This window comes from Lepidothrix coronata, unplaced genomic scaffold (assembly GCF_001604755.1).
Source record: "Lepidothrix coronata isolate B3197 unplaced genomic scaffold, Lepidothrix_coronata-1.0 Scaffold8, whole genome shotgun sequence".
NCBI classification, from domain to species: Eukaryota; Metazoa; Chordata; class Aves; order Passeriformes; family Pipridae; genus Lepidothrix; species Lepidothrix coronata.
In genome coordinates this window covers 7,158,673-7,183,126 of record NW_016690188.1, presented here as the reverse complement: position 1 = coordinate 7,183,126, position 24,454 = coordinate 7,158,673, and the positions used below count along the sequence as shown (strand labels likewise).

Here is a 24,454-nt window from a genome sequence, read left to right as displayed (position 1 = left end):
AGAAACTACATCCTGAGCTCTCTGGTTTCCTCTTTTTATTTGTGTTTTCAAGCTTCCTCCTCACAATGTCTGGAGCCTTATCTGAGTACAAATGTCTGCCTCCGGGGCCACTTTTTTTCCTTATTTTGTTTTCTTATGGAAATGACCGTGACACAGAATCTGTTGTAGCCTTTTTGCTAGTTTGTGGATTGCAGGCAGAGGTTTGCCCAAAGGCGGAAGGATCATCAGATAGAACAAAACTGCTCTGGCAAATGTGGATCTGACCCTCTGTGGAAGGGGAACTCTGCATGTCATGTCATATGAGGTTATGAAGTCCACCCTTCCCTTTAGGCTGTGACAGAGGAAAAGCTGTCCCTGTTTCATTGCTGTCCCTTACACCTAAACTTAATGGCTGCAGAACAGTATGTAACACTATTCACTGATCTTGTAGCTGTGGGAATACTATTCACGTTTGTCAGTCCATCACTTAAAGTAGATTGTCTTCAATACAGAAATCTGTTCCCTGTAACTCTGAATGACCTGGATGGTTTTAGGTGTAGTAGACCATAATTATAACCGTTCATGGCAACCCTTCCCCACGGGGCCCTTATGCTCCAGGTAAAAACTTCCTCTTATGTGAAAACACTGCTGTCTGTTTGTTTCGTGATCACTGACTCTTAGTGTATCATCCTTCCCCATAAAAGTTTCATCTGTCTCAGTCTGAAACTGAAGTTCCTCAGGGAAAAAACCCCAAACACAAAACCTGTCACTGGCAGACTGGTAAAAAAGAGCTTATTGTGGTTTGTCAAGTACATATTCATTTTGAAAGGACTTGAAATACATCAGTCTGGGCATCCTAAGAGGCGTTCAACATGGCATGAAGTCATGTCTATCTTTCTCTGACAGGGGCCTGTATATACTTCTGCTTATTAAATTTGGACTCCTCAGCCCTTAAATGAACTCTTTGGTAAGCCCAGCTGACTCAGCTTCTTGAGTTTCTACCTGTAGTGGGTCTAAGCACGGCATTTGAAAAATCAGTCCTAAATTCCAACTATTTTTTAAAACTACTGTCCAGCTGGGTTTAATTTATTTAATGTGTGGTGTATATATATATCTATGTATATATATATATATGATTTATTTCCTGTGATGATACTCTACTGGCAAGTATTCTTTATAGAAATCAGTGTGTGACTGGTACATAAGCATTCATACTTCTATCAGTCTTGTTCCAAAAAAAAAGTATTTCTTACTGATACATCTGTGCAGTTATTTACTACAGTGAAGATGTTTAAAGTTGCATTTATTAACTAAACATTATATCAACTGGACTCTTTTTTTTTTTTAAATGATGTTTCAAGGTGACCAACAAAATTACTTCTGCCATGCTAAGCCCTTTAAAAATGTTGCTGCATTCTCACTGCAGGTAAGGTCAGTTGTTCCTTGTGCTTCCCAGGCCAATTTTTCTCCATAAAATGACAAACACTTAAGTTTACCTTCAGCTTCATCTGCTGAAACACTTCTCCTTGAGCTTTTAAACCAAAGCTAACAGTAATTCAGAAAGAATCTACTCACTAAAGCCTTAATTATGTATATTGTTTTATTTTGTTGATCCCTATTTTCCTGTTCTCAGATAGATTATAAACAGGAGTGTTGTATTGTCGGTTGGAGTGATGCAAGCCAAGTGAAAGTTTATTTGTGAAGGAGAAAGTACTGGTCATTGTTTGTGACAAGGCTGCAAAGGGATTTGAAAGCCCATGTCCAGGTGTGGTTCTCCAGGTCCTAGCATCAGAATCCTGCTCTTCCTGCCTCTCTTTGGGGCAAGACCTCTGGAAGCTGGTGGTAGGCACAGAGCTGGATGGTGTCCAGCTGTACGGATGTGCACTCACTTGTCCAACTGCAAAGATAAAGTGACACTTCTGAGAGGGGAGCAGGTTCTAGCACAGGCAGGGCATAGCAGCTGCCTGCAGGTGCTCATGGCCTGTGCTCCAGTGGCTTCACCTTCTGGGTAACTAGCAGAGAAGATGCTGGGAAGCTGGTCTTCACCGGTCTGAGAAGGAAGCAAAAGAGCTAGGGTGGTTGGCAACTTCCTTTGGAGTGGGAGGCTGACAAATCTGTAGGTTGGGAGCGTGGGGCCACTTGCCATGCCTGGAGTGGGACTTGAATGTCAGAAGATACGGAGAAAAGTTGCTGAGACTCTTTCCAGCACTGTCTTGTATTTCTAATTTGTGTGAAGTCTGTCAGGGATAAAAAGGGGTGGAGGGTGGGTTTCTTTCAGGCCTTCCAGGCAAGTAGGCTAAAATTGGCTCTTTCCTGAAGTTCCCCTGGAGATGCAGCTGGAGGTATGAGCTCATTCTATGAGACAGGTAGGTACAGGAGAAGACTTTTGAGTAGCAATTGCAACTTTGTCTCCTTTCATGATTTGGTGGAGTTTTTCCCTGTGGGCTGGACCTCATATGTGGAAACAAGGAAGGTCATCTCTTTTCAGGGCAGTTCCTGTGTCGTTGGTGTATCTGCTCAGTCTTCTGCGAATCAAGAAAAACAAAATCAAACAAAACCCACACCAAAAAAAAAAAAAAAATCCCTAACAAAAGACTTTCTCTCTGCAACCACAATGCCATTTACCCCCCGCCCCGAGCCAGGGATGCAGTCCTGCTCCATACCACGGCCCGGCGGAGCCAGCGGCCGTTCCCTCGGGTAGCTCCGGGCGGGCGCCGCTGCCCCCGGCCGTGCGGGACCCTCCGAGACGGCGGATAAACCCGAGGTGCTGGTAACGCCGTAGCTCTGAGGTAATCTGCTTTGAGGAGACCAGGAGGTCAAGCCTGCAAGTTAAATGGATTTGAGTCATGTAGAGTTAAACTAACCCCTCCCACAGCCATGGACCACTAAAGCGCCCATTTTCATGAGCACCTCTCACTAAGGCAGCTCGGAGCCGGCGGAGGCTGAGAGAGGAAGAGGGAGGGAGCGAGCACCAGCACTGATGGATGAGCCAAAGGGTAAGGACAGAAGCGAACCGCTGATCTCCAAAGGCAGCCCTCACCCCCGGCGAGGGGCGCGGGGGGGCGGCGGGGCTCGGCGGGGAGCCCCCGGGGTGGCGGCATCCCGCGGCCGGCACTCGGGGGAGGCTGTGCATATTCATGAGGAGCTCCTTCGGATGTGCCAGTCAGGCGGGAGCTGTGGCTGCGGCATCCCCGGGCGGCGCGTCCCTCCCTCCGCGCCCGCGGAGCGCTGCGGGCGGTGGGCGAAGGCTCCGCGGCGGGGGCTTGCCGGGGTGGGCGCAGCCTTTGCCGCAGTCCGCCCCCGGCTGACATCATCTTCCAGCCCTTGGACTCCTGGTCGCTCCTGAAGGACAATGCCGAGTTGTGACTGGGGTGCCCGGGTGGGGGGCCGGGAGGAGCCGGAGGTGCCCGCGGGCTGGGGGGTCCCGGGCGGTGCAGCGGGGCGGGCGGGAGCGGGGGCTCCGCGCCGGCGTCTGCCAGAAGTTTGGTCGCGTCAGTGCGAGGGATTCCCTCCCCGCGGCGGGGAAGAGCCGGGTGCGAGTCCCGGCTGCCGCCGGCGCTGCCCGCGGGGTCGGGGCCACTCTCCAAGGGCGAAGGGGGCGGGGAGGCAAGAGCAAAAACTCAGTGGAAGTGTTAGCTGTTGGAAAACCGCGGTGGGAGGCAACAGCTCTGAGGTTGGAAGCAATGTTGTGCTAGGTACGAGGGGCTCTCGGTGCATGGTCTCGGAAAAGGAGGATTCGCCACTCGGCAGCCGGGCAGCCCTCTGGCCTTAACTGCGATCCTGGGGATCGGGGGAGAGACCCGGCAATAGCTCTGTTGCACCGGGGTTTTTCTACAAGATACATGTCTTGTACTAGGCTTTGCCTTTTATAATCAGCTGACACGGTGCACGTAGCAGCACTAGTCACACAACGTTTGGCAGAAACATTTCCTAGTTTAGTATCAGCTTTTGTCTATCTGGGTGCCTTACCCATCTGGGTGCCTTACCCTCTGTTTACAGCGCCTTCTGCAATAGGGGCCGTCTTTCTGTACTGCTGACAGCACTGTGCTCTGCGCGGCTTTCGAACACAAAGCAGGAACTCGGACAAATAAGCAAGAAGCAGTACATTGAAAAAATATCTGGGCAGAAACTTAGCCTTTAAATTGAGTGAGAAGCTTAGGGATAATAGTTTTCACTATTTTGGTAGTTTCTTGTTCAGTACCAGGTGGAAGTCTCTAATTTATCATTGTTATGACAACAGGGAAACAAAATGTGATTATTTTTTTTTCCCCCTAGAATAAACAAAATGGTAAACTAGACCTCTCCCAGGTTTTAGCTTCATAGAATGTAAAGAATAGCATTTGGGAGGAAGAAGCATTTTCTCAGTCTGACGTACATCAAAATTTAAAGCAAAGTATGGCAGAAGGAGAAGGTTAGCTCATTAGTTTACGCAGTCATGAGTGAAGCTGGAAATATTTAGAGATAATTTGCCTCTGCTAAGAAGGGAGATAAGAACAGCTTTGAAAACAGTCTTTTAAAAGTTTCATTCCAAAAATAAAATACAATACGTGAACGGAGATTTCTAGTGAGTGAGGAATCACAGGAAAGAAACTTAGATAATGAGAACTGATTTAGCAAAGAGGATCAAATAAGCCTTCTTTTAGAAAGTGGAATTTTAAAGAGATAGAAGGAAAGTGAAGAAAACTGACAGTGCTCAGGACAGTTGTAGAAGAGGAAGTGACAGTGTCACAATGGGCTGACCTGCAGAGCATGCAGGTCTTGTAAGAGCCTAAAGAAAATTAGTGCAAAAAATAGCAAGAAACTGTGTTTTGGGGGGGGACAGAAAACACGACACTGTTTTTGAGAACTCCTCTCGCAGTATCTTTTACAGAGGCAGCAGTCAATGGGTTCAACATGGCGAGTCCAGGACAGGCAGTATCTATCAGGTATCAGGAAAGTTTCCACCTTGAAATGAGGCACAAATGCACACCAAGGCCATGTCCTTTCATCAAAAAGGAATTATTAGGGAGTGTTTCAGTAAGAGACCTGTTTCCTGTGAGCCTTGTCTACGAGGAAGCCTGATTTTAAATATTGATGCTGTCATCTCTGCTTTGATATTTGGATTAATATATTAACATAGCCAAGGAAGAAATTCTGTTTGGGATGCTACAGAGCAACAGGTCATATTAGTGATTAGTGTTGAATACCTTCTTGGACAGAAAGCAGGACTACCTGAAAAATACATGTTACTGAAAAATATATAGGTGTGCTTCAGTCCGGGGAGAGCATGATGGTGGTCTCATGTAGACAGCAGTGAAAATCAGTAGACCTTCTAAAATATATGTATTTTAACCTAGAAGGTACTAAGGCAGTAACTCTGATTGGGAGCTCTCTATATACGTGATGAATTAATTAATCAGATGACTGCTCTCTATGGATTGTTCCAGCACACAACAGTAATCGAGCAAAATCTGATGGGGAAAAAAAAGTAAAAGAATGTGAATGGAAAATCACAAATTTAAAGAAGACATACTGACCAGCACTTCAAAACCAAGAATGAGGATAACTTTGACTTGTTCATTCAGGCATTGAAGGCAGCAAGTAGAAGTTAACACAAGTAAATGGCAAGGAAGTGGAGAAAGAGGAATTGGAGAACATCTAATAGAAAATACAGACTGTAAATTGGGGAAGATTATTTAGAGAAAGTAAAGATGTCAGGAGAAATCTAAATTTAACAGGACTAAGCACAATTAAAAGGAAGCATTTTGTGTTCTTAGGAATGAAATAATGTATATCTAGCAATTGTGTAATCATTATGGAGGTGGACAGGGTAAGATTTTAATGATGATACAGGAAAAATCCCAGAAAAGTGTTGGATAAACATATGGACATATTATAGCTAACTAGTTTGTTATGTAGATTAACATTTTGGGGGCAATAAAGTCTTACAACAATTTAAAATTAAGTATGCCAAATACTTATTGAGAAGATCTATACTCAATGATTTTCATTTTCAGCAAACTGGAACACTAGGGATATCTCATGCAATGGGAAGAATAGTATTGTTGATCCAATATCCCAGCAGTATGATGGTGGGTAGCCTGGAGAACTATTTCCAATTTAACTTGACATCAGTTTTATCTAAATTACTGGATAGGTCATCTCAATAATCAGGTTTTAACAGCTAGTATTCTTTTGGTTTTGTGGAGCATAAAACTTGTCAAAGTAGCCTTCAGAATAATGTTGTAGAAATCTTACCAATTTCTACACTGTCAAAATGGATAACAGAATGAATGCATTGAAAAGGAAATTATCATCCCATCTCCATCATCCCAGATGGATGCAAACATAAGTTCATGTAGTTCCCTCAAGTGAGCATATTAATCTGCATCCTAGAATGGAGATAGTCCCACCTTCAAGAGTTGGCAGGAAGAACTTCAAGGATTACGTTTCTTTTGGGTTTGGAACTTTGGTTAGAGAATCCATTTATAAGAAGGGGCGATGGGAAGTATTTCAAGTACTGGTAAATCTTTTAATTTGTCTTTGCTTTCTTGAAGGCTCTTTTGTTTACACAGTAAGTCAGCTGACTGAACAAAATAGATGGTACACAAGCCTGGTGTGATTCTCATTTGGGAAAACAGGCTGCATTTTGTCTAATGCATGTTAGTTCTAGGAAAAAATACGTATTCTTAAAATCTTAGTGACTGTTGAATAAATCTTGACTCTAAGTTAAGGGACTCTATAAAGCCTGACTTCCCTTATGGTTAGGAACTACTATACAAAAGGGGAGGGAACTGGAAGAACTAACTTCTCTGGTTACTATTGTACAGCCATGAGTTTATTATAAGTGTAGGACTGGGAAGGCACTGGTCCTTTATTTTCCAAATAATTATTTGCACTTGTTTTATTTTTCAGAGATAACAAACGTGGTTGAAAACAGCAAATATTAATATCTTCCATGTTTAAACTTCTTCACAATAGATGAATTTCTGGTGTTGTTGTGATTATAAAAGTTTCCCTTTGACTCTCTAGCAAAGAATGAGCTAATGGATTATTAATAATTAAGACTTGGATAGCAATAGACCTCAAAAATATTCATCAAAAGAAATAATCACTAAACAGCTGTGTTTCCAGAAGTATTCTGCAAGAGGCCCAATGGCATTAGACATTTTCAATAATGATCTAAAAAGTATAAAATCATTGCTGATTTACAGATGGAGTTTGTCAGTGCTAGGAGGACCAGTACAAATACCAATTAAGTCAGAGGAAAAAGTCTAAAGAAGCCAAGAGAGGTTGGAAACATAAAGAGCAAATAAAAGGCTTCTAGCCAAGCTTGTAAAAGCACAGCTAATGTGACTTTGTGAGGAAAATTGGACATTCAAACTCTGAATAGATTAGAAAGACAATGTTGTCCAGAAAAAAATATGCAGAGGTGTGTATGTGTGTGTGTGTATATATATATATATATATATATATATATGTCTGGGACAGCCGTAACTCACAGTTTTAGTTTTTTTATGTATATGCTCAGCTGCCTCACCATGGAGGGAGAAGGTTGTCCTCTAGTCAACTTTACAGTGACCACTGCAATAAGCTTTTTGTTTGCCTGTTGACTTCTAATTACCAGAAGCATACAGAAAACCCTCAAGAGGAGAAAAAATACATTTAAGAGGCTGAACACCTGAAAAGGGAAGGGTTATAAAAGCTATCATAATTTATAATCTTTTTGTTCTTTCCTAAGTTGCGTAACTGGCCTAGTATAGGAAAAGTATCATTCTTGGTCACAGTCCTTTTTTTTCCTAAGACATCTTTACACCTTTAGCACCTGTTGGTTTGGGAGCAACCAGGAAATGAAACCTTTGGGTTAATACCCTCTGGCTAGGTATTTTGTACCTTCTTACTAGCCCAGTGCTCAGTAACAGTGTTCCACAGAGCTGGATCTGGTTGGAAGTGTGTTGATACAGGAGCTGAGTTCTCAGCTTGGAAATTATCTGTTCAAGGTGGTTAGAAGGTTTTTAAAGACAGAAGGGTTTGGGATGAACGTTGGGATGAAGTAGATACACTGAGGTGACTTTGGGGAGCCACCCCATAAGGGATTAGTATTGCTTGAGACTAATCAAACTTAAATTGCAAAATTCTAGATGGTGTTCAAAAGAGAAGCACCACTGTTGGTTTTCTGAAAGCTGTTAGATGGTGACCACTTCTAAAATTCTATTTTCTTATTGTTTTGTTATCTAGATGTGAGAACTGCCTTTATCTTTCAACTCAGTGGAAACTTCCCTTCCCTGAGCAGAGCTGAAGGTTTATGGCAGGCACTTCCATCACTGTCTCCTAGTCACAGAGCTATTGCCAGTATGCTTTCATGGAGAGCAGCAGAGCCTAAGGGTGCACTTCTACAGCTGGCGTAATCTGACATAAATCTGTGCTGCTGAAAGAGAAGAGACAAGGCGCCTCTCCTTGTCCCCTAGCCTTGTTCTTTTTAATCTGCAATAACTTTCAGCTTGTCTAACTTGAAAGCCACCACCAGCCCAAGTGAGAGAACAGAAGGAGGGTAAGTGTAAAAGTCACTTAGATTAAAATTATTGGGGGGTGTGTGGAAATCTTCACTGCAACACAAGGAGAGACGCAAAAACAGCCCTGTGCTCTGAAACAGTGCTGCATTAGCAGCACGAATAAAGAAATGAGTTAAGGGAAAAAGTGTGAGAGACCAGATGGAAGGGAACAGAGTCGGCTAAGTGCACACTGAACAAATTCATCTGCTCACATCCTCTCATGCATCCGCTGCCCCCAAATGTGGAAAATGCTGGAAAGATCTGTTTCCCATCCTGCTCTTTGGGCTCCTTGTTCCTCTGTCCCCAGTCCTGCATGGGCTGTTCACACTCAAGGGTGATGCAGGCTGTGTAGTGGTCACTACTGTCACTACTCTGTTGGTGCTTAGCCAGCACCAGCAATGCTACAACTATGCCTCTTATAGGTTCTTGTCTAAACCCTTTGAAGCCCATATTTGTCCCTTCCAGCTTGGGAAGAGCTTTCCGTGAGGATGTGCAGAGCCACTTCACTGTTTGCCTTCACACTGCCTTTCGCATTCCCCTTGTGATGTCAACACAGGGATTGAGTTTCTGAAATAAGGAGACATATGTCCATCAGCCTGACCCATGCTGTCCCGTGCTCCCTTGTGACCTTCATCCAGCTGTATGCTACATCTCTTCTGACCAAAAAGTAACCCTTATGTGATGGCTGAATGGTTTACAGGCTGGAACTTGCACCTTTGACCAAACACTTTTATTTTGCTTAAGTAGAAGTTAAAGGCTCTTAGTTGATTCCCCTTTGTTTCTGAACTTCCTGAGAGTCTTGGCTTCTGATCGCATAGGATGGTGAATGCCAGATTGTTCTTGAGGGAGAAGATGCAAAGAAAATGGACCTATTTTTACAAAGGAATGAGAATTAGCTTGTCTTCATTAACTGTCTGCAATCTTTCAGCCAAAGCTCAAACCATCACTGGCCTTTGAGCTCTGTGCTGACTGGAAAAGGTGACTCAGCAGCTCAGGATGCAGAAACCGCTTCAGCCCCTCAGATGGTTCACAGCACTGTCACATTCTGCTCGAAGGGCACCCGAGACGGTGGAGTGACAGGAGCGGCCGCTTCAGCTGCTGTGGTTTCTAACGTTCACCAGAAGTGATGCTGCAGATGGGGGCAGGGGAGGCAGCAGCCTCTGCACCTTTCTCCCTGGGCTGTAGCGAGAAGAGGTAGACTCCTCCAAAAGTGAGGGATGGAGGGAATTTGGAGACCCTTCAGTAGAACTAATGGGATGGAAACATCCAGAGTGCGTGGCAGAGCCCAGGGAGCAGGCATGCAGCAGGAGGGAGGATGGAGCTCCTGTGTGGGGTGTGGGTTGGTGGTGAGGACAGGTAATGGAGTGGCATTTGTTCCTCTGCTGAAAACTGTCCTTCCCTGCCACCTGCTCTTTGCCAGAATGGGAGGGGGCAGCTCTTGCCAGGGAGAACATCTGCTCTTGGCCACAATCAACCCTTGGCTGTTGGCTTCAGCTGCTTTGTGGGAAATGCAGTGGAAATCTGCAATTTTGTCTTGAATTGAATGTGCTCAGTAAGCTGATCTAAAGCTTCTATATATTTAGTCTCGCTTTCCTGAAATAATATAGGAAACTTACTGTTTGTCATCTTTGTTTGAGACTGCAGTAAACATGAAAACAGCTGAAGCTGAAAAGATCTTTATTCTGCTAAATCTAGTGGTCAGGGTCTTGTTTACAAAACTTAGAAATACTGTTGTAACCAAAAGCTTGAAAGTCATACAGAAAAGGAGAAAAGAATGTTCCACTGATGTTGTTTAGGATTTATTTTTTCATTAACCAAGGGGAATTGGGACCTTATTTGAAAGGTGGAACTATGGCATAAGACAGAGATACAGTGGTCCCTTTCTGTGGCAGAGCAAACAGAGCATTTAAGCAAATTGTGAAGTTAAACCTTTGCACTTCATCTTAAAAATAGTGGTTTACAATAGAACCTGGCCCCATGCTATGAACTCCTTGTTAAAGACAGTAATTTTACAGTTGCTTTTTAGGTTACAAAGCATGTCTCAGCTACAGAGACTAGTAATTTCTCTGCCAATTTAAGGACCTTCCAGTGTTTTGGCCACTTGGTGTCTTAGAATGCTAACTGGATCCCATAGGCCTTGCTGGGAATAGATGTCCTTCTGCCCCTTTATTTCTCAAAAGATTGTAACTGTAAATTTACACATCTCGGTAACCTTTGGTGTGGTGTAGTGGTCAGGTTTTAGGTTTACTAGCATCTTTTTAATGTAGTAATGAATTCTTTTAACTCTGGTTTCTCCTTCCTCCATCCCCGAAGTCAGATGGCAGGAAGGAGACACAGGGAATGCCTTTTTTCCTCCATGGGACTCTGCTGACTGTGTTTCTCTTTTTCAACATGTTTCTCCTAACCTAAATGACATTTTCAATTTTTATCACCTTTTTTTAAAGTTGTAGCAGAACTGCATAGATATTGTAGCATGAGTCATGTGTGTACTTTACTAGACCATTAATCTCCAAATTGTTGTTAGTCTGGCAGAACATCAGAGAATATATCAAAATGATGGAAGATGAATTTAAGAGTAGTTGTAGCCAAAGTGTGCTGCTCTTTCCCTGGACCCTGGGAATTCTGCCTCTCTGCAGGAAGGAAGTATGCTGTGAGCCCTGGCACATGGGAGCTACCCAGACAAATGGATGAGGTGGTCCAGAGGACAGAGAACCAGGCATGTGCTGCTCCCTTAGGCTTTTTCATCATCTGGGGAAATGGGGCTAATGGTGCTACCTCTGTAAACTCCTTGGCAGCATATGGGTCAAAAGCACTGTGACAAATTTAAATGTTTCAATGTGTTACTAGGGAAAGGCTGAAGTTCAACAGACAAAAGTATGATGGTGGGCTCCAGTATTACCTGGTTTGTATCAGTTTCCCATACGTTGTGGGCAGACAGCACTGCTGAGAGCTGGAGTCAGCTGTGTAAGCCACAGAGCTGAGGGGAGCCTGGGAATAGTGGGAAAGTAGTGAGAGAGTCCCGGCCTTGCTTGGTGTCTGTGTGCTGGGAGAAGGCTGGACTCATAAGACTGTGGCATGAGCATGAGAAAATGTATGTGCACAAAAGCCTCCTTGTGAGGTTCTGCTATGGCATAACTGCAGCTATCCTGTCTCACCAGAGCTTTGTGGGAGAAGATGAGGTTAATGCCAGCCTGAGTATAAGAATGCTACCAAGTCTGCGCTACACTGGTGACAATGGTCTCACCCTGTTCTGTCACAGGGAGCTGCTTGGCACATGACAGACTGAAACCAGCTCCAGCTCTAACACTGTCAGTAGATCTTGGGTGTAAACTATTTAAAATCCTTTGTGGTGAGTCTGGTAGGGGCACCCGGGAACAGGCTGTATTGTTCCCCTCCAGAATTTCAGCATCCTCTAACTTCCAGAAGACCGCCACTGCTGCTGCGCTCATGCGTGCTGTGCCACAAGCTCTGAGCAGGAGACCTGGCTACATCTGAGCAGCAGACTGAGCAGCATGGTTACCACAGCAGCCCTAAAACCTACTCCCTGTGCTGTTGCTATAACCTAACCAAACCAAGGAGACCTTTACCCATCTGCGATGATGGCCTGTGGAGTGAAGGTCCTGGTACACCATGCATAAGGTAGTCATGCAGCTGGAGAAGCAGAAATACTACAACGGGCCTGAAGGAAATGTGAATGAAGGTTGTGTGTGTGTGTGTGTGTGAGAGAGAGGAGTAGAACAGCAGCAAATCAAAGGTTAAAGGAATGGTCTGTATTGATATCCAAAGGACATGACCAACTGCACTAAAAGTGGATAAATGCTGAAAAAATGTGTTTGTGACAAGTCCAGCAGCCTGCACCCTGATAAGCCTCACATGGATGGCTTGTCAGAAAAAGGCATGGGTGCTGATAAAGCCCATGTGCAGATGACTCTTTGGGGAAGAAAACTGTGCTCCAGTAACAGAAGGATCACAGTAAGCTCAACAGCACATCCCATGTGTGTGAGCTGTCCTCCTCCTCTCCCAGAAGGAAAACAGACCATGGCAGCTAAAGTACCCAAAATGAGAGGGGAAAAAAGGCACTGAGCAGCCACCTGTCCCAGGTAAATGAGATTTCAAGGCAAATGGATCGCACTGCAGTAACCATTAGCTCCTGAAGACAGCAAAAGACCTGCTCAAGAATTTGTAGCTTGCCAGTGAAGAGGAACCTAAGAGATGCAGTGAGGACTTGACATCTGGCACCCTTGGTCTCATCTCACGTGGGATCCTCCCAGAGCACCTGGGTGAGCTTGGTGCCTGTGAGTACAAGGGGAGTGCATGTGGGTGAGAAAATAAGTGTGGCCCAAACGATTTTTCAAAACAAACATCATCTTCCTGTTTCATAAGGTCTTGCACTGTTGCTGCACTAACTTGCTGTATCATAGCTACATTAAAAACTACTCCGTTCTTAAACAAAGCTTTCACATCTTTTTCTCCTTTATAGCTGGTAATCAGAGTTTAAGAAGCTTTTGTTTTGGTGTGATCAGTGGTGCAAAAATATGAGTTCCAAATTGAGATGTAAGAGGCTCTGAGGGCTGAAAAACACTGGATGAAAATATCAGACAAAACAGAAGGGCAAGGAAAGTTGTCAGATGCTTTCAGTGATGGGAAGTGCAAAGTTGAAACTACTCAAAAGCCTTTTGCCTTCACTGTTCCCACCCAAAGTAAGTTGACTTCCCCTGTGTCTGCATAAAGAATGAGCTGGTCGTGACCCATGAAGAGACTGGCTGCTGAGAGTCATCTGAATAAGGGTGCTGTGGGAGCCCAGTTTATAAATGGATTTTAGAGCTAGGACTCCCACATCTGCCCCTTAGGGTTACTGTAGAGCTCCTATTTCTCCTTCAGCCTCTAGCCTTCATTTCCATACTTCACATCTCTTTAAGTGAGCCCCCATCTCTTTAGGATCAAATCCTGCTTTCAGTTAGTGATGTTGTCCTTATGAGTATCTGAAGTTGGAGTTATTTTTCTCATTTGTCTTTTTATGAGTTTTATTGTTCCTGTGTAAGATGGTGGTTTGCACAGATACTTCAGACATTATTCTGTCCTCAGTGGACATACAGTTCCTCCCAATGAATTACAGAGCAATTTGCCCCTTCTGCTTGAGGCCTTGGCTCCTTCATCCATATCACTGCTATACTGAGCATTTTAAAACACTGTTGCTGTAATGTCATCTTGATGCATTGCCTTGTGCTCATTACACAGCTTTCAATCCACATGACAGAACTCCTGTCCAACCAGTTTTAAATTCAAAAATGGTACATTGCATTCTAATTTCGAATTTTGTCCCAATAACTGTTGGAAACTTTAGCTCAGCTTTTCTCTGCTATGGGTAACTGTTAAACAAAACAGTGTTTTGTTATTCTTGTTCTCTTTCCTCCCCTTGAGAAATGTTATCAAAGGACAAAGTCTGGCAAAGTATTCAGGACTGGTACGCTCCTATATGAGTGCTCAGCTAGCACCGACTGCTGTTCTTTCAGACAGCTTTGCGTGAGTTTTCTGTCTTTATCCTGTCTCCACCTTGTCCCAGAGGAAAGCATATATCCTGGATTGCAGAGGTAGATGGTAATGTGAGTCACTGCTTGGTATTTAGTGGTGAGAAATTTGATCACTATCAGTCTCCCCAAATCCTAGCAGAAGCCAAGAAAAATCTGGATGTGGCATAAGTTAGTTATTTCTTCTCTGGTTCTATTCTGCTCTTATCAGGCTATTTACTGCACAAGTGGGGCTGTTCTGCTGACTCAGCATCACAAGAAGTGATGCCAAGGCACCTCCAGGCCACATTTAAGAAATTACAAAGGAGACCATTAGAGTCACAAGTTTTCTCTTTAGCTGATTTATAAATGGATTTGTTTTCTTTCTTGTTCGTTTGTCCCAGAGCTGTTAATAAATAACTATTTCAATGTCCCTGCTCCTGCAGGAGATGTGAGGAAAGTGTGTGCTCTTGTGAACTTGTTGCAAGCTCTGCAGCTGGGCTGGGGATCCTGTGGCTGGAAGGTAGGCTCCAGCTTGAGCTTGGGACTTCCCATCCCAAATCAGAGGGAAAATGGTGCTGAAAGAGGCTGGGAAGCACAGTGGCAGGAGGGAAGCACCAGACCCGTAGCTGCTTTTTGCATGGGCCCAGCATTGCTGGCCAGTCCTGCTGCTGGGGAGCTGTGATCATCTTAACAAAGCCAGCTGGTAGCTCTTTTCTGTGCTATAGATTTGTCCTCTTTCCTATAGCAGCCATTGCACAAGCTTGTTGCTTCATCAGCTGAAGTAACCCCTGTTTTGTTGGCTTTGACAGTGGGGAATGTTGATTTCTCTGTCCCAGTAGGCATCTTTGGACTCTCATGCTAGAGCCTGGAAACCTGGAGGGAGTGTTACAGAAGAGCATGGAACTTCTCAGCTTGCATCTCCTTGCTGGGAATGGAGAGCAGCTGGTGGGAGCTCCCCCTCTTACTTCTCTGGGGGAGATGCAGTGAGAAGTCAGAGCTGTGATGTCCATTTGCCAGGCCCAGTCCTGGGTGCAGTCTCTGCAGATGCCTGGGGGCTGTTCAGTCACCCAGAGCCCTGGGTGATGCTTCTGCTGCAGCCCCTTGCACATAATGTGTGTAGATGGGACAGCTGACCCTGAGATTAGCTCAGTTGGTTGGAGCCCGGTGCTAATAACACCGAGGTTGTGAGCTCAATCCTCTGTGAGCCATTGACTTAAGAACTGGGCTTTGATGATCCTTGTGGGTCCCTTCCAACTCAGAATATTCTGTGATTAAGCTCGTGCACTTGTCAGAAAGATGGGCTGCTCTGACTGTCCCTCTGTGCCCATGCTGCCTTATCAAAAATATTTTGTGTTTGTATTTTGAAATATTCGAGGCAAGGAGAGTGGGGGGAGGGGCAGGGAAGATTAATGAAGACATACAAATTGAAAACCAAACTATGTTTTGATTACAAATGGGTTTCTTTTCCTGAGCCTAATTCTTCCCTTGGGATTCACTGCACGTCCCAGTAATAAGTAATGTGAACTTTAGAGATTAATAACATCCTGTGCCAGCCCATTCATCCAGCAAAACTCCTTGGCTCTTTTGTTACATGTCGGCATGAGGCTCCAGCGTTTTCAAAGTGCTCTTCTGACTCTGAAAATTTAGATTCATATTTACCTCGTTACCTTTGTAACATCAAGAAGTATTTCTTCTCTTACACTCAGGAACTTTGTCAAGGCCTGTGCCCTGCAATAGGCCTTGATCCCATGTTGTTTCCCGTTGGTTGTCGCTAGAAATACCACAGGATAATTTGTTTCCTGCTCTTTGAAATGGAAATTGTAGCAGGATGAGGAACAGAGCATGATATTCATGCCAAATATCATGAGCTGAATTCTCCTCATGGTTTGTGGGAATCCCAGTTATTAAAGTTGACCTCTGAGAACTCAGTATATTTTTCCACAAGACTTGGACAGTGGATGTGCTCCTCATCAGGAGACAGAAACTATTCCAGCTGTTCCCTGTCCTCTGCTATGAAAAGAGGACTGGAGATAGCAGTGCTGACAGCTGGGGGTATGGGGGCAAGTTGGGAAGTGTTTAAGTGGAGTGCTGTCTTTTTTATCCATGCAACCCTAACCCTGGCTTACTGAAAGGAGGCAGCAGGACTGCTGCCCTGCCTGGATAGCCATGGGCCTTTGCTTCATCTACTAGGATTAGTTGCAAAGGGAAGGTGCCTACAGTTTTCTCTGCTGCAAATGGGTGCTATGTATGTTAAGGGAGGAAAAGCTCACTGGGTTTCTTGCAGGATTAAGACACACTCCTCAAAGAAAGCAGATACCTGTGCTGGAAATCACACTATTAAGAGGTGGCACAACCTGGATGTAGGGAAAATCCCAGGCACAGACAAGCACTGCAGCTTGTGTGCTTGCATACGGGGCTGCTGCAGAATGGGCATCATCCTCCAGGGGCTTTGCTGATGCTGCACCAGCTTGTAACAGTGTTTGTGCTTCTGTGATCAGTCTCCAATTGTTTTTGGTCCTGGATGGGAAGTGAAACTTCAGGAGAAAAGCTGATTGCTTGGCTGTGCAGAAATACTTGGGAAGCTCGAGTTCCTACTGGCTGCAGAAGCACAGGCAGTGGCTCTGCTTGCTCACATGTGGCACTTCGGGCAGCTGTGTTTTTTGTTTGGAAACCAGGGAAATGAGCTCCTGAAAGCAGTAGTGTTGCTCAACACACAAGGTGATCCCAGGAATCTGCAATTCAGAGAAAAACATCTTTGAGACGTGGCAAGAGGCTTGGCGGTCTCAGCCTCTCCAAGGCAGGAAAGTTCGTCAGTGGAGAGGCATACGGGGAAACTGGTGGCTTCTGGGGTTTGTATTTCGACACTGCTGTAAGTGCTGGGTGCAGAGTGTTCTGTGGGTGATGAGGGGTTTGGATCTGTTTTCTCTGCGGTCCTTCTCCCTGTCAGAACTTCCTGTGGGGCATAGCAGTATTTACAGTGCTCAGGACTTTGTGTTCTCCAGGAAGTTTCTGAACTTGCTGGCCCAGTGTAGATATTAAGGGGGGGAGCGGTTGTTCTGGAAGCTGTTTCCTCTTTTTTTTTTCCATGACAAATTGTACACCCTACTGGTGTGGGTGGTTGGTGGGACATGGGGAATGGTGGGCTGCACTGGGTTAGTAATGTGACTCACTCATCACCCATCTTCCAATATAAGCAGTGGCCCTGCTGTCGTTAACAGCAACAATAATTAAATAGTTGTACACAATAGCTGCCTGGGGCTGAACTGGGACTAAGTGACCAAAGCAGGAGAGGTTTAGTGCCCATTACCAGCCAGGATGCTGGAGACAGAGAAGGGAGTGACAGTCTACACTGGGATGAGGAAAGCTGATATGATGGTGGATTTTAGTGGAAGACAGGGTAATTCCTCAAAACTGGGAGTGATAATTTCATAATTTGCAATCCATTACTTCCAGCTCAAGAGAAATATATGTTGGCCCCAGTCTTGATACAAAAAGAGACATTGCAATGAGAGTTTTGAATTATTACAAAAGCAATTCACAGTTACTTTGTGTCAACAATGTCTAGTTGTTAAAAGAAGTGACTTCACAAAATAAAAAAAACTTGAGCTGAATCAGCAGAGTATTTAAAATGGGCAAATAGGAATGCTAATCAGAAGGAGACTATTCATTTCTTATGCTCTTCCACAGAAGCTGTAATCCAACTGCTGAAAGTTATGTTAATTTGAAAAAGAATAAAATCTCTTAAAGTTGCATATTTACAGGCAAAAAAAGGAAAGCTAAAATTAGTGCAAATTTAAAGTTGCAAAGTGTAAAAGATGGTCAAAAGAAGCATAAAGAAAAAATCGTGGCCAGAGATTTAAGAAGAGCAAAGAACAACGTAAGGATCCTGAGCACAAAAGGAAGCCTGGCAGCACCATTGACCCATTGCAAGTCAGTGTATTAGAACTATCAATGACAAAGCTGAAAACGTGTCAGCACTTGATTTTTCTTTCCCCCTCTCTCCTATCGAAAGACAAACAAATGCCTTCACATCATGTGCTAGTCAGATATATTCAAGCAATAACTTAGCTGATAAACCAGGGAGGAGGGGAAGCCGTCTGGAGCTCACTGGTTATTTTCTGATGGAACTTCAAGCTTTGTGGGTAATGACAATAAATCTTCTCCAGTTAAAATAGAGCTTTGATGGGCTGGTAGCAAATTAATACCAGAAGTTTCCTGACAGGAGACTGATGTAACTGATAATAGTTTTCTTTTCCGATTTGAAAAACCTCTTTGAATTGAGAATCCTAAAGAAATGAGCACGAGCACAAGTAGGGTACAGGCGTAGAAGTCCAGTAAACACCATATAAATATGAAAAATAACTGTGTAAAGATCGCTGTGTCAGCAGTAACCTGCCACTTGTTGGTTGTATATTAAGTATCTGGGTCTGACTGCTGTGATATTAGCCATAAGAGTATCTTCCTGCCGAGATATTTAATCAGCAGGCATCGGGAAAGCTTGGTGGGGCTGGTGTATAATAGCAGGGAGATGGGCTGTGATGCCAAGCTGGGAGGCAGCGTGAGTGCCTTGCAGAGAGCCAGAGAGGCTGAGCACCATACCCAGCACTGCAGGGCACCGTGGGAAGGTCTCTGACAGGGGAACCTGCTTTGTGCACAGGGTGAATGGGGGATTTGTTGGTGTGGCAGTCCAGGTCACTGGGGCTTGTACCCAGAACCCCCCGGGCGTTGCCTTTCCAGCAGTAAACCCACACCGCAGGGACAGCGTAAGCAGGGCCGTGGGACTGCCCTGAGCACAAAGCCCCTCTGTGCTCTGGGCAGATGCGGAAGGCAGAGAAGGGGCCTGTGTGCTGCCTGCTCCTTTGTGTCTGTCTCTTGATGCCATTGCTCGGTTTTTGCTGCCTCTAGCACCCGCCAGCTCTCCAGGATTTCCATGTGCTTTTTTTTTTTTCCAGGAAAACAGGGCTCGTCCAATGTGTCTTGTGCAATTTCCCAGGGTCGTATCCCAGTCACAACACTGAAAACAGCAAAAGGATGAGTTGTTCCCACACCAAGCATTGTTGTACACATGGATAGCATTTAGCAGGATGGTTGCCATGACTGAATTATGTCCGAATGCAACCTGGAGCTTTGTTGGGGAAAGGAGGGAACACATTTATTCAACTGCATCTGTATCCCACAAGGAGAGCATAGGCATTGCATTGGCCTTTGCTAACAGCGTAGCTTATGAGTTGATTGGCCTCTTTTTGCTGACTCCCTGCCTTCTGAACCAAGGAAACAGAGCTGGGAGAAAGTCCAGGAGCCACCCCTGTCCTAAGGCAGATCAGCTACAACAGTGCTGGCAGATAGAGATGTCATTTGTCTGAAGACAATTAATGAGTCTCCCTTGCTCTTCTTTTTTCCAAACTTCACAATCCAATTCCTTCAATCTTTCCTCATAGGTCAAACTTTTAGACTTCTGATCTTTCTTCTTATTCTCTTCTGGAGTTTCTCCAAGTGGTCTACATGTTTCCTCAAAGGCAGTGCCCAAAATTGGTCATAGAACCTCACAGGAGGCTTTACCAGCTTTAGATGGAGGGAAGGATTACTATAAACTGCTATAGCTGCAATAATGTTTTCTCTAGAAGAGCTACTTAACAGATTGCTTACCACGCTGTCTTTGGGTGATGGCTGTTATCTAAATGTCACATTTTCTCTTGTCCTTAAGTGAGTTAGGCTCTCCCCTATTTGTCAAATTTATTTTCAATTCCAGTCCTGTGTGTCAGTGAGCTTTTCTCCCAGCTTGGTGTTATCTCAGAGACAAGCACACTCTTTATCTTCCAGCTCACTAGTGCACAGGTATGTGTGTACATGGGACAGATTAGTTCAAGCACTCTGCCTGGCTGTGTAGCCTAGATTCATACGAGTCTGCTGGGATTTGAGACATGTAGGGCTGCGTGATCTCAGTATCAAATGTCTCTGAAAAACAGCATCCAAAAAACCCATTACATTGTTTGGATTATCAGTTTTGCTGACACTTCAGTGTTTGTACTTCAGCACTTACAAGTATTTAAATTGGAAAAACATAATCCAGTAAATGTGTATTTATTGTTCTACATAGCACTACTAGGAGGGTCAGAGATCACATCAGTATTTAGGCCATAATCTTTGCCATATGAATAATTAAAACTTGGAGCAGAGTCTCCCACACTATTCCATGTAGCAGTTGTAAAAATCCTGATCTGGAGCTTAAATTCTAATTTCAACATGCCCAGTGTCTAGCCCCGAGATTTTGAAATAAACCTTCTTAAACCAAAGCCATTTACTCACTGTATATGTGCTTGTACGTATATTCTAAGACAAACCTGAGCCTTTCCACAGCCTAAGACATGTTGGCCTGAAACAGGTGGTTTACATTACTTCACAAAGTCTTCCTAGGTAACCTAGATAAGAGGATGTTTAAATGAAAAAGGCAGATAAAGAATGAGTAAGAAGTCAGTTGGGGACAGATGAAATTTCATAAAATGGTTGATAAATGAAAGAGTGTGGCTCTTCTGAGTGTTTAAGGTTTCAGATGTTTGGTTGTGGTGAGTCTGAAGGCAGGAGTGCCTCTTGAGTAACGTGCATCAAAACCTGATGCAAGTTCAGCAACCTCACAGAGTAATTGGTGAGTTTTTGAGGCAATTCAGCCTGAAAAGCTTAATGATTACTGAAACCTCATTTTAACTCACCAAAAGGATAATGTGTGTATCCCCTCTCTGAACAGCAGCACTGACTGCTCCCATGCCCTTTCCCTGCCATCACTGCTGACAGAACTCCACAGATACGAAACTCTGCAGTTAGTAAATGAGCACAGACTGCATTGCCCAAGCCCCTCTCTACTAGGTGGGTTTGCTGGGATTCCACAGCAGAGGTGCTGGGTTGACTTAGCTCTGGCCATTATGGTAAATGATCATGTTTCTGAGGTAGTACAGGTCCCTACCTCACTTTGGTTTGGGCTGGGACTGTGTCATATCCTGTGTTCATTACTGTGCAAGGTTAGCCTTGCAGCTCTGGTCAGAATGCTCAAGAAAAATAAAAGCAGATTATTCTATATGCAGAGAAGTGCTGCTGAACTCTTCAGGTAGGTGGAAAAGGCTGGAAACACAAAAATCCAGAAAGGATCATTGTTTATAAGTTGACTAAGGGAATAAATTCCAAAAGCATTGAGAGTTGCAGAAGTTATGAGATCGAAGTGGAACACAGACAGAAGGAATAGACTAGCAATAAAGAAATAAAGACTGAAAATGAGAATGTTTCTGACCATACAGAGGTGTAGTGAGAGCGTAAAGGTGATGGTGGGAACTGTCTCTGTCAATGTGGCACTTGTGCAGTGGAAGAGTGATGGCCTTGCATTACAGTCTCTTATGATCTCTTCTGTAACAGATTGAGTGTGAACACCCAAAGGAAAGATCACACATCAACTTTAGCTGTTGTGCTAAGCCAGAGTTTACAAAAATATCTGTATTTATTAGAGATGATGGGTTACAGTGAGGTTATCTGAATCGAGCATGGCTTTGGACTATGCACAGCATCTTTCCTTTTCTCCTTGACGATCCTAATTTCGGTTTTCAAACAAGCCTTAGTCTCTCCTTATTTCATCTCTAAAAGCAGCTGGTTGCCTGATTCCTTTTAACTTTTGTTGCTAAGTCTTGCTTGGTGAGAAGGGAGTTGGGAGGTGGGCAGCCTTGGCTGTGAGTGACATCTCCTGGCATATAGAGCTGCCAGTGACTTAGTGTCATTCTAGGGGTAGTTTCATATTTGTCTTGAGGCTCTGGAAGACAAAGGAGTCAAACTTGCTTCCTTGTCTTCAGAGAGCTGCCTCCCACACTGTTGTGGTCCTTCCTGGGTTATGCACTGAGAGCAACAGGATTTCTGCAGCAAAACTGCTGTCAGCTGGAGTGGCTGACAACATCCTTCTCAGTTCTCTGTCTTAGAGACAGAAAGGGTATTAGATCTGGTTGGGTATTAGATCTGGTTGTGTTTTGAGACCATCACTGGATGGAACCAATGGTAGCCCTTACGAAAAAAGCAAAGAGACCAAAATTAGAAACAGACAGAGATGCCTGAGCAGCTGGGCTGTGCTCCAACATCTAGAGAGTGCTTAATGCCCGCGCAGCCGGGCAGGGCTCCAGCACCCAGCAGCTCTGAGGTTGGGGAGAAGAAAAGCAGCATCGTTTCTATGCCTACTTATGGCCTTATGTTTTTGTCACTGCTTACAGAGGGCAGCATGGGAGAAAGAGTAGAGATCTGTCTCTATTCGGATTCTAGCTGGGCACAGAGACACAAGATCATGTCTGCTTAATCTTAGCTGAGGAAAAACTGCTAATGGAAGAAAAATCCTGGGGTCTGGCAACCAGACGGTCAAGTACTGCTCCACTTTGTGGACACTGGGGAGTGTCTGCATGACATTCAGCGGTGCGAATTTGAAATTCAGAGGAGCTGGAGGAAGCGAGAATAAGTTCATTCTTTAGCCCCTGCAGAACCTAGAGCTGATGGAGGTAACCAAGTGCACAGAAAAGGGAACTTGTTGAAATGCCTCACTTTTCTGAACAAATGGCAGGTGAATTTTTATGACGTTGAATTTTTTATCTGGATTTGCAGTGTTGTTGTTTGGTTTCGGTTTTGTTTGTTTTTTTAAATAATTGAGTATTCAGTTATGTACACTTTGAGTGCTATTTAGAAGGTTATTACTTTGCTAGGCTACCTTCTGGATTATGCTTATCATTCTGTACCTTTTCCTGTATGAAACATTTCAATAAAATGCTCCTTGGTAGCATAAGAGTTCACACAGATGGATACTCTGATATGGGATACAGCAATGAAATCGCATCTCTACAACCCACAGAGCCCTGAAAAGTGCTCATGATACTGAACTAAAATTCAGGCAAGAGTCACATTCAGGGTTAAGGAAATAACGTGCCTTGGCAAAAAAATTACGGATCTCACACTGCAGGTGGGATGCAGACAATTATCATTATGCCTCTGCCTACAGACAAGGGATTTCTACAGCTGTTTATTGGAACGGTCCATTATAGGGAGAAAATTGTTCCTGCTTTGCTGCTAATGCTGGTACTTTTCAGAGTGTGGCTGCTGAAAAGATACAGCAGTCAGACAATACCCATCACAACAGGAAATTTGAAAATCTTAGAAGTTGTGCAAAGTCACCCAGCCTTCGTTCCTATGACAGTAAACACTCAACAAAGCTGTTAGGCGAGATCTCAGAGTAAGGGTGGCAATAATTGTGTGAATGTGCTGTGCAACTGTCAGCAGCACTTTCATTTTTCAAGCACGCTAACTTCTTATCTATACTGTGTAGCTAATTTTACATTATAGCATCTGGTTTTATTCATTTTGCTAGGGTTAAAATAATCTTTGTTTAACAGACATGCTCAGTGCTATCATAACCTGAGCCAGCTACTCTCTCCAATAGGAAGAGAAGTCTCCCAGCTGTCACACTCTGCTGTTCCTAATCACTTTAAGCCATGAGTTCTGGGGCATTTTTGATTAAAGCTGGATAAAATACATTCTTACTTCCTACTGTCTGGTATGTGCCCTAGACTATTTTTTCAAGCTGCATTCTTGGAAATACTGGCAAGCATGCTGTGCCCCTAACAGGCACTCACAAAGTGAGTAACAAGCTTCCAAATTTCACAGTTAGCAGATTTACATGTGAGCGTGATGTGAGGGAGCACAGAGCTCCAGGTCTATGTTAGGTTTCCAATGGACATGTCTGCAGCATCTTCAAAGCAAACTCTCTTGGCATTTCTAAGTTCCATTTTCTCTAGGTAGGTGGGAAGATGTTATTTGTCAATAGTTAGAGATTTTCAGAGGCGTGTTGCTTCTTTTCAGTTGGGCTAACTTCTGAAACTAACTCTAGGATTTGGGGTCATTTGTAAGGTCAGGTAACACTATATAGTTCTGGCGCCTAGGACCGCCTCTCACATAAAACCAGAGCAGTGAGAAGATGGCCCTGATCAGAACTTGAATGCTTTTCATATTTGCATGCACGACGTGCGGTGTCAGATGTATTTGGACCTGGTGTCACCTGAGGTCTGGAGACTGCTGGAACCCCGGTTCTGGCATGCAGATGCAGAGCAGGGTCTGTCACCTTACCTTATTGGAGGGTGACAATAGCTGATGTGGTTGCTTGCATCAAAGTATTGTCACCATCCTGGATGACCTGTAATGTATTTCTAAACATCTCCTAGAGTATTTATGTATAAGGAAAAGAGAAATTAATATCCATCTGAGCAGTCAGATGATCAGTGCTTTTGAGTATGGAGCATCAATATGGTTAGAAATGGATTTCTTGCCATAGTGGGAGCAAGTATGTCCACTAGAGCTATTTAGTTGTTACACGTGTTGAATTTACATCTAGATTATAAATCTGGGAAATACACTGGGCACAGGGCAGAC

The 24,454-nt window shown here is 44.2% G+C and overlaps 1 protein-coding gene across 9 annotated transcripts in view; it reads left to right on the top strand.

The window, feature by feature from the left end:
• Window positions 1-2,859: 2,859 nt before the first annotated feature.
• Window positions 2,860-24,454, top strand: part of ENTPD1 (ectonucleoside triphosphate diphosphohydrolase 1) — a 32,737-nt gene continuing 11,142 nt past the window's right edge. Inside the window, exons 1-2 of one of the 9 annotated variants that reach the window (XM_017803982.1) lie at window positions 3,295-3,382; window positions 8,197-8,509. Coding sequence is in view for 2 of the 9 variants with exons in the window: in XM_017803978.1 (XP_017659467.1) it covers window positions 2,960-2,975 (16 nt within the window). In the remaining 7 variants the exon portion in view is untranslated. Of the gene's footprint in view, window positions 2,976-3,287; window positions 3,383-8,196; window positions 8,510-12,000; window positions 12,150-14,417; window positions 14,541-16,583; window positions 16,890-18,019; window positions 18,163-24,454 lie in introns of those variants that run through there. The other 8 variants (XM_017803978.1, XM_017803979.1, XM_017803987.1 and 5 more) reach the window with 8 other exon arrangements.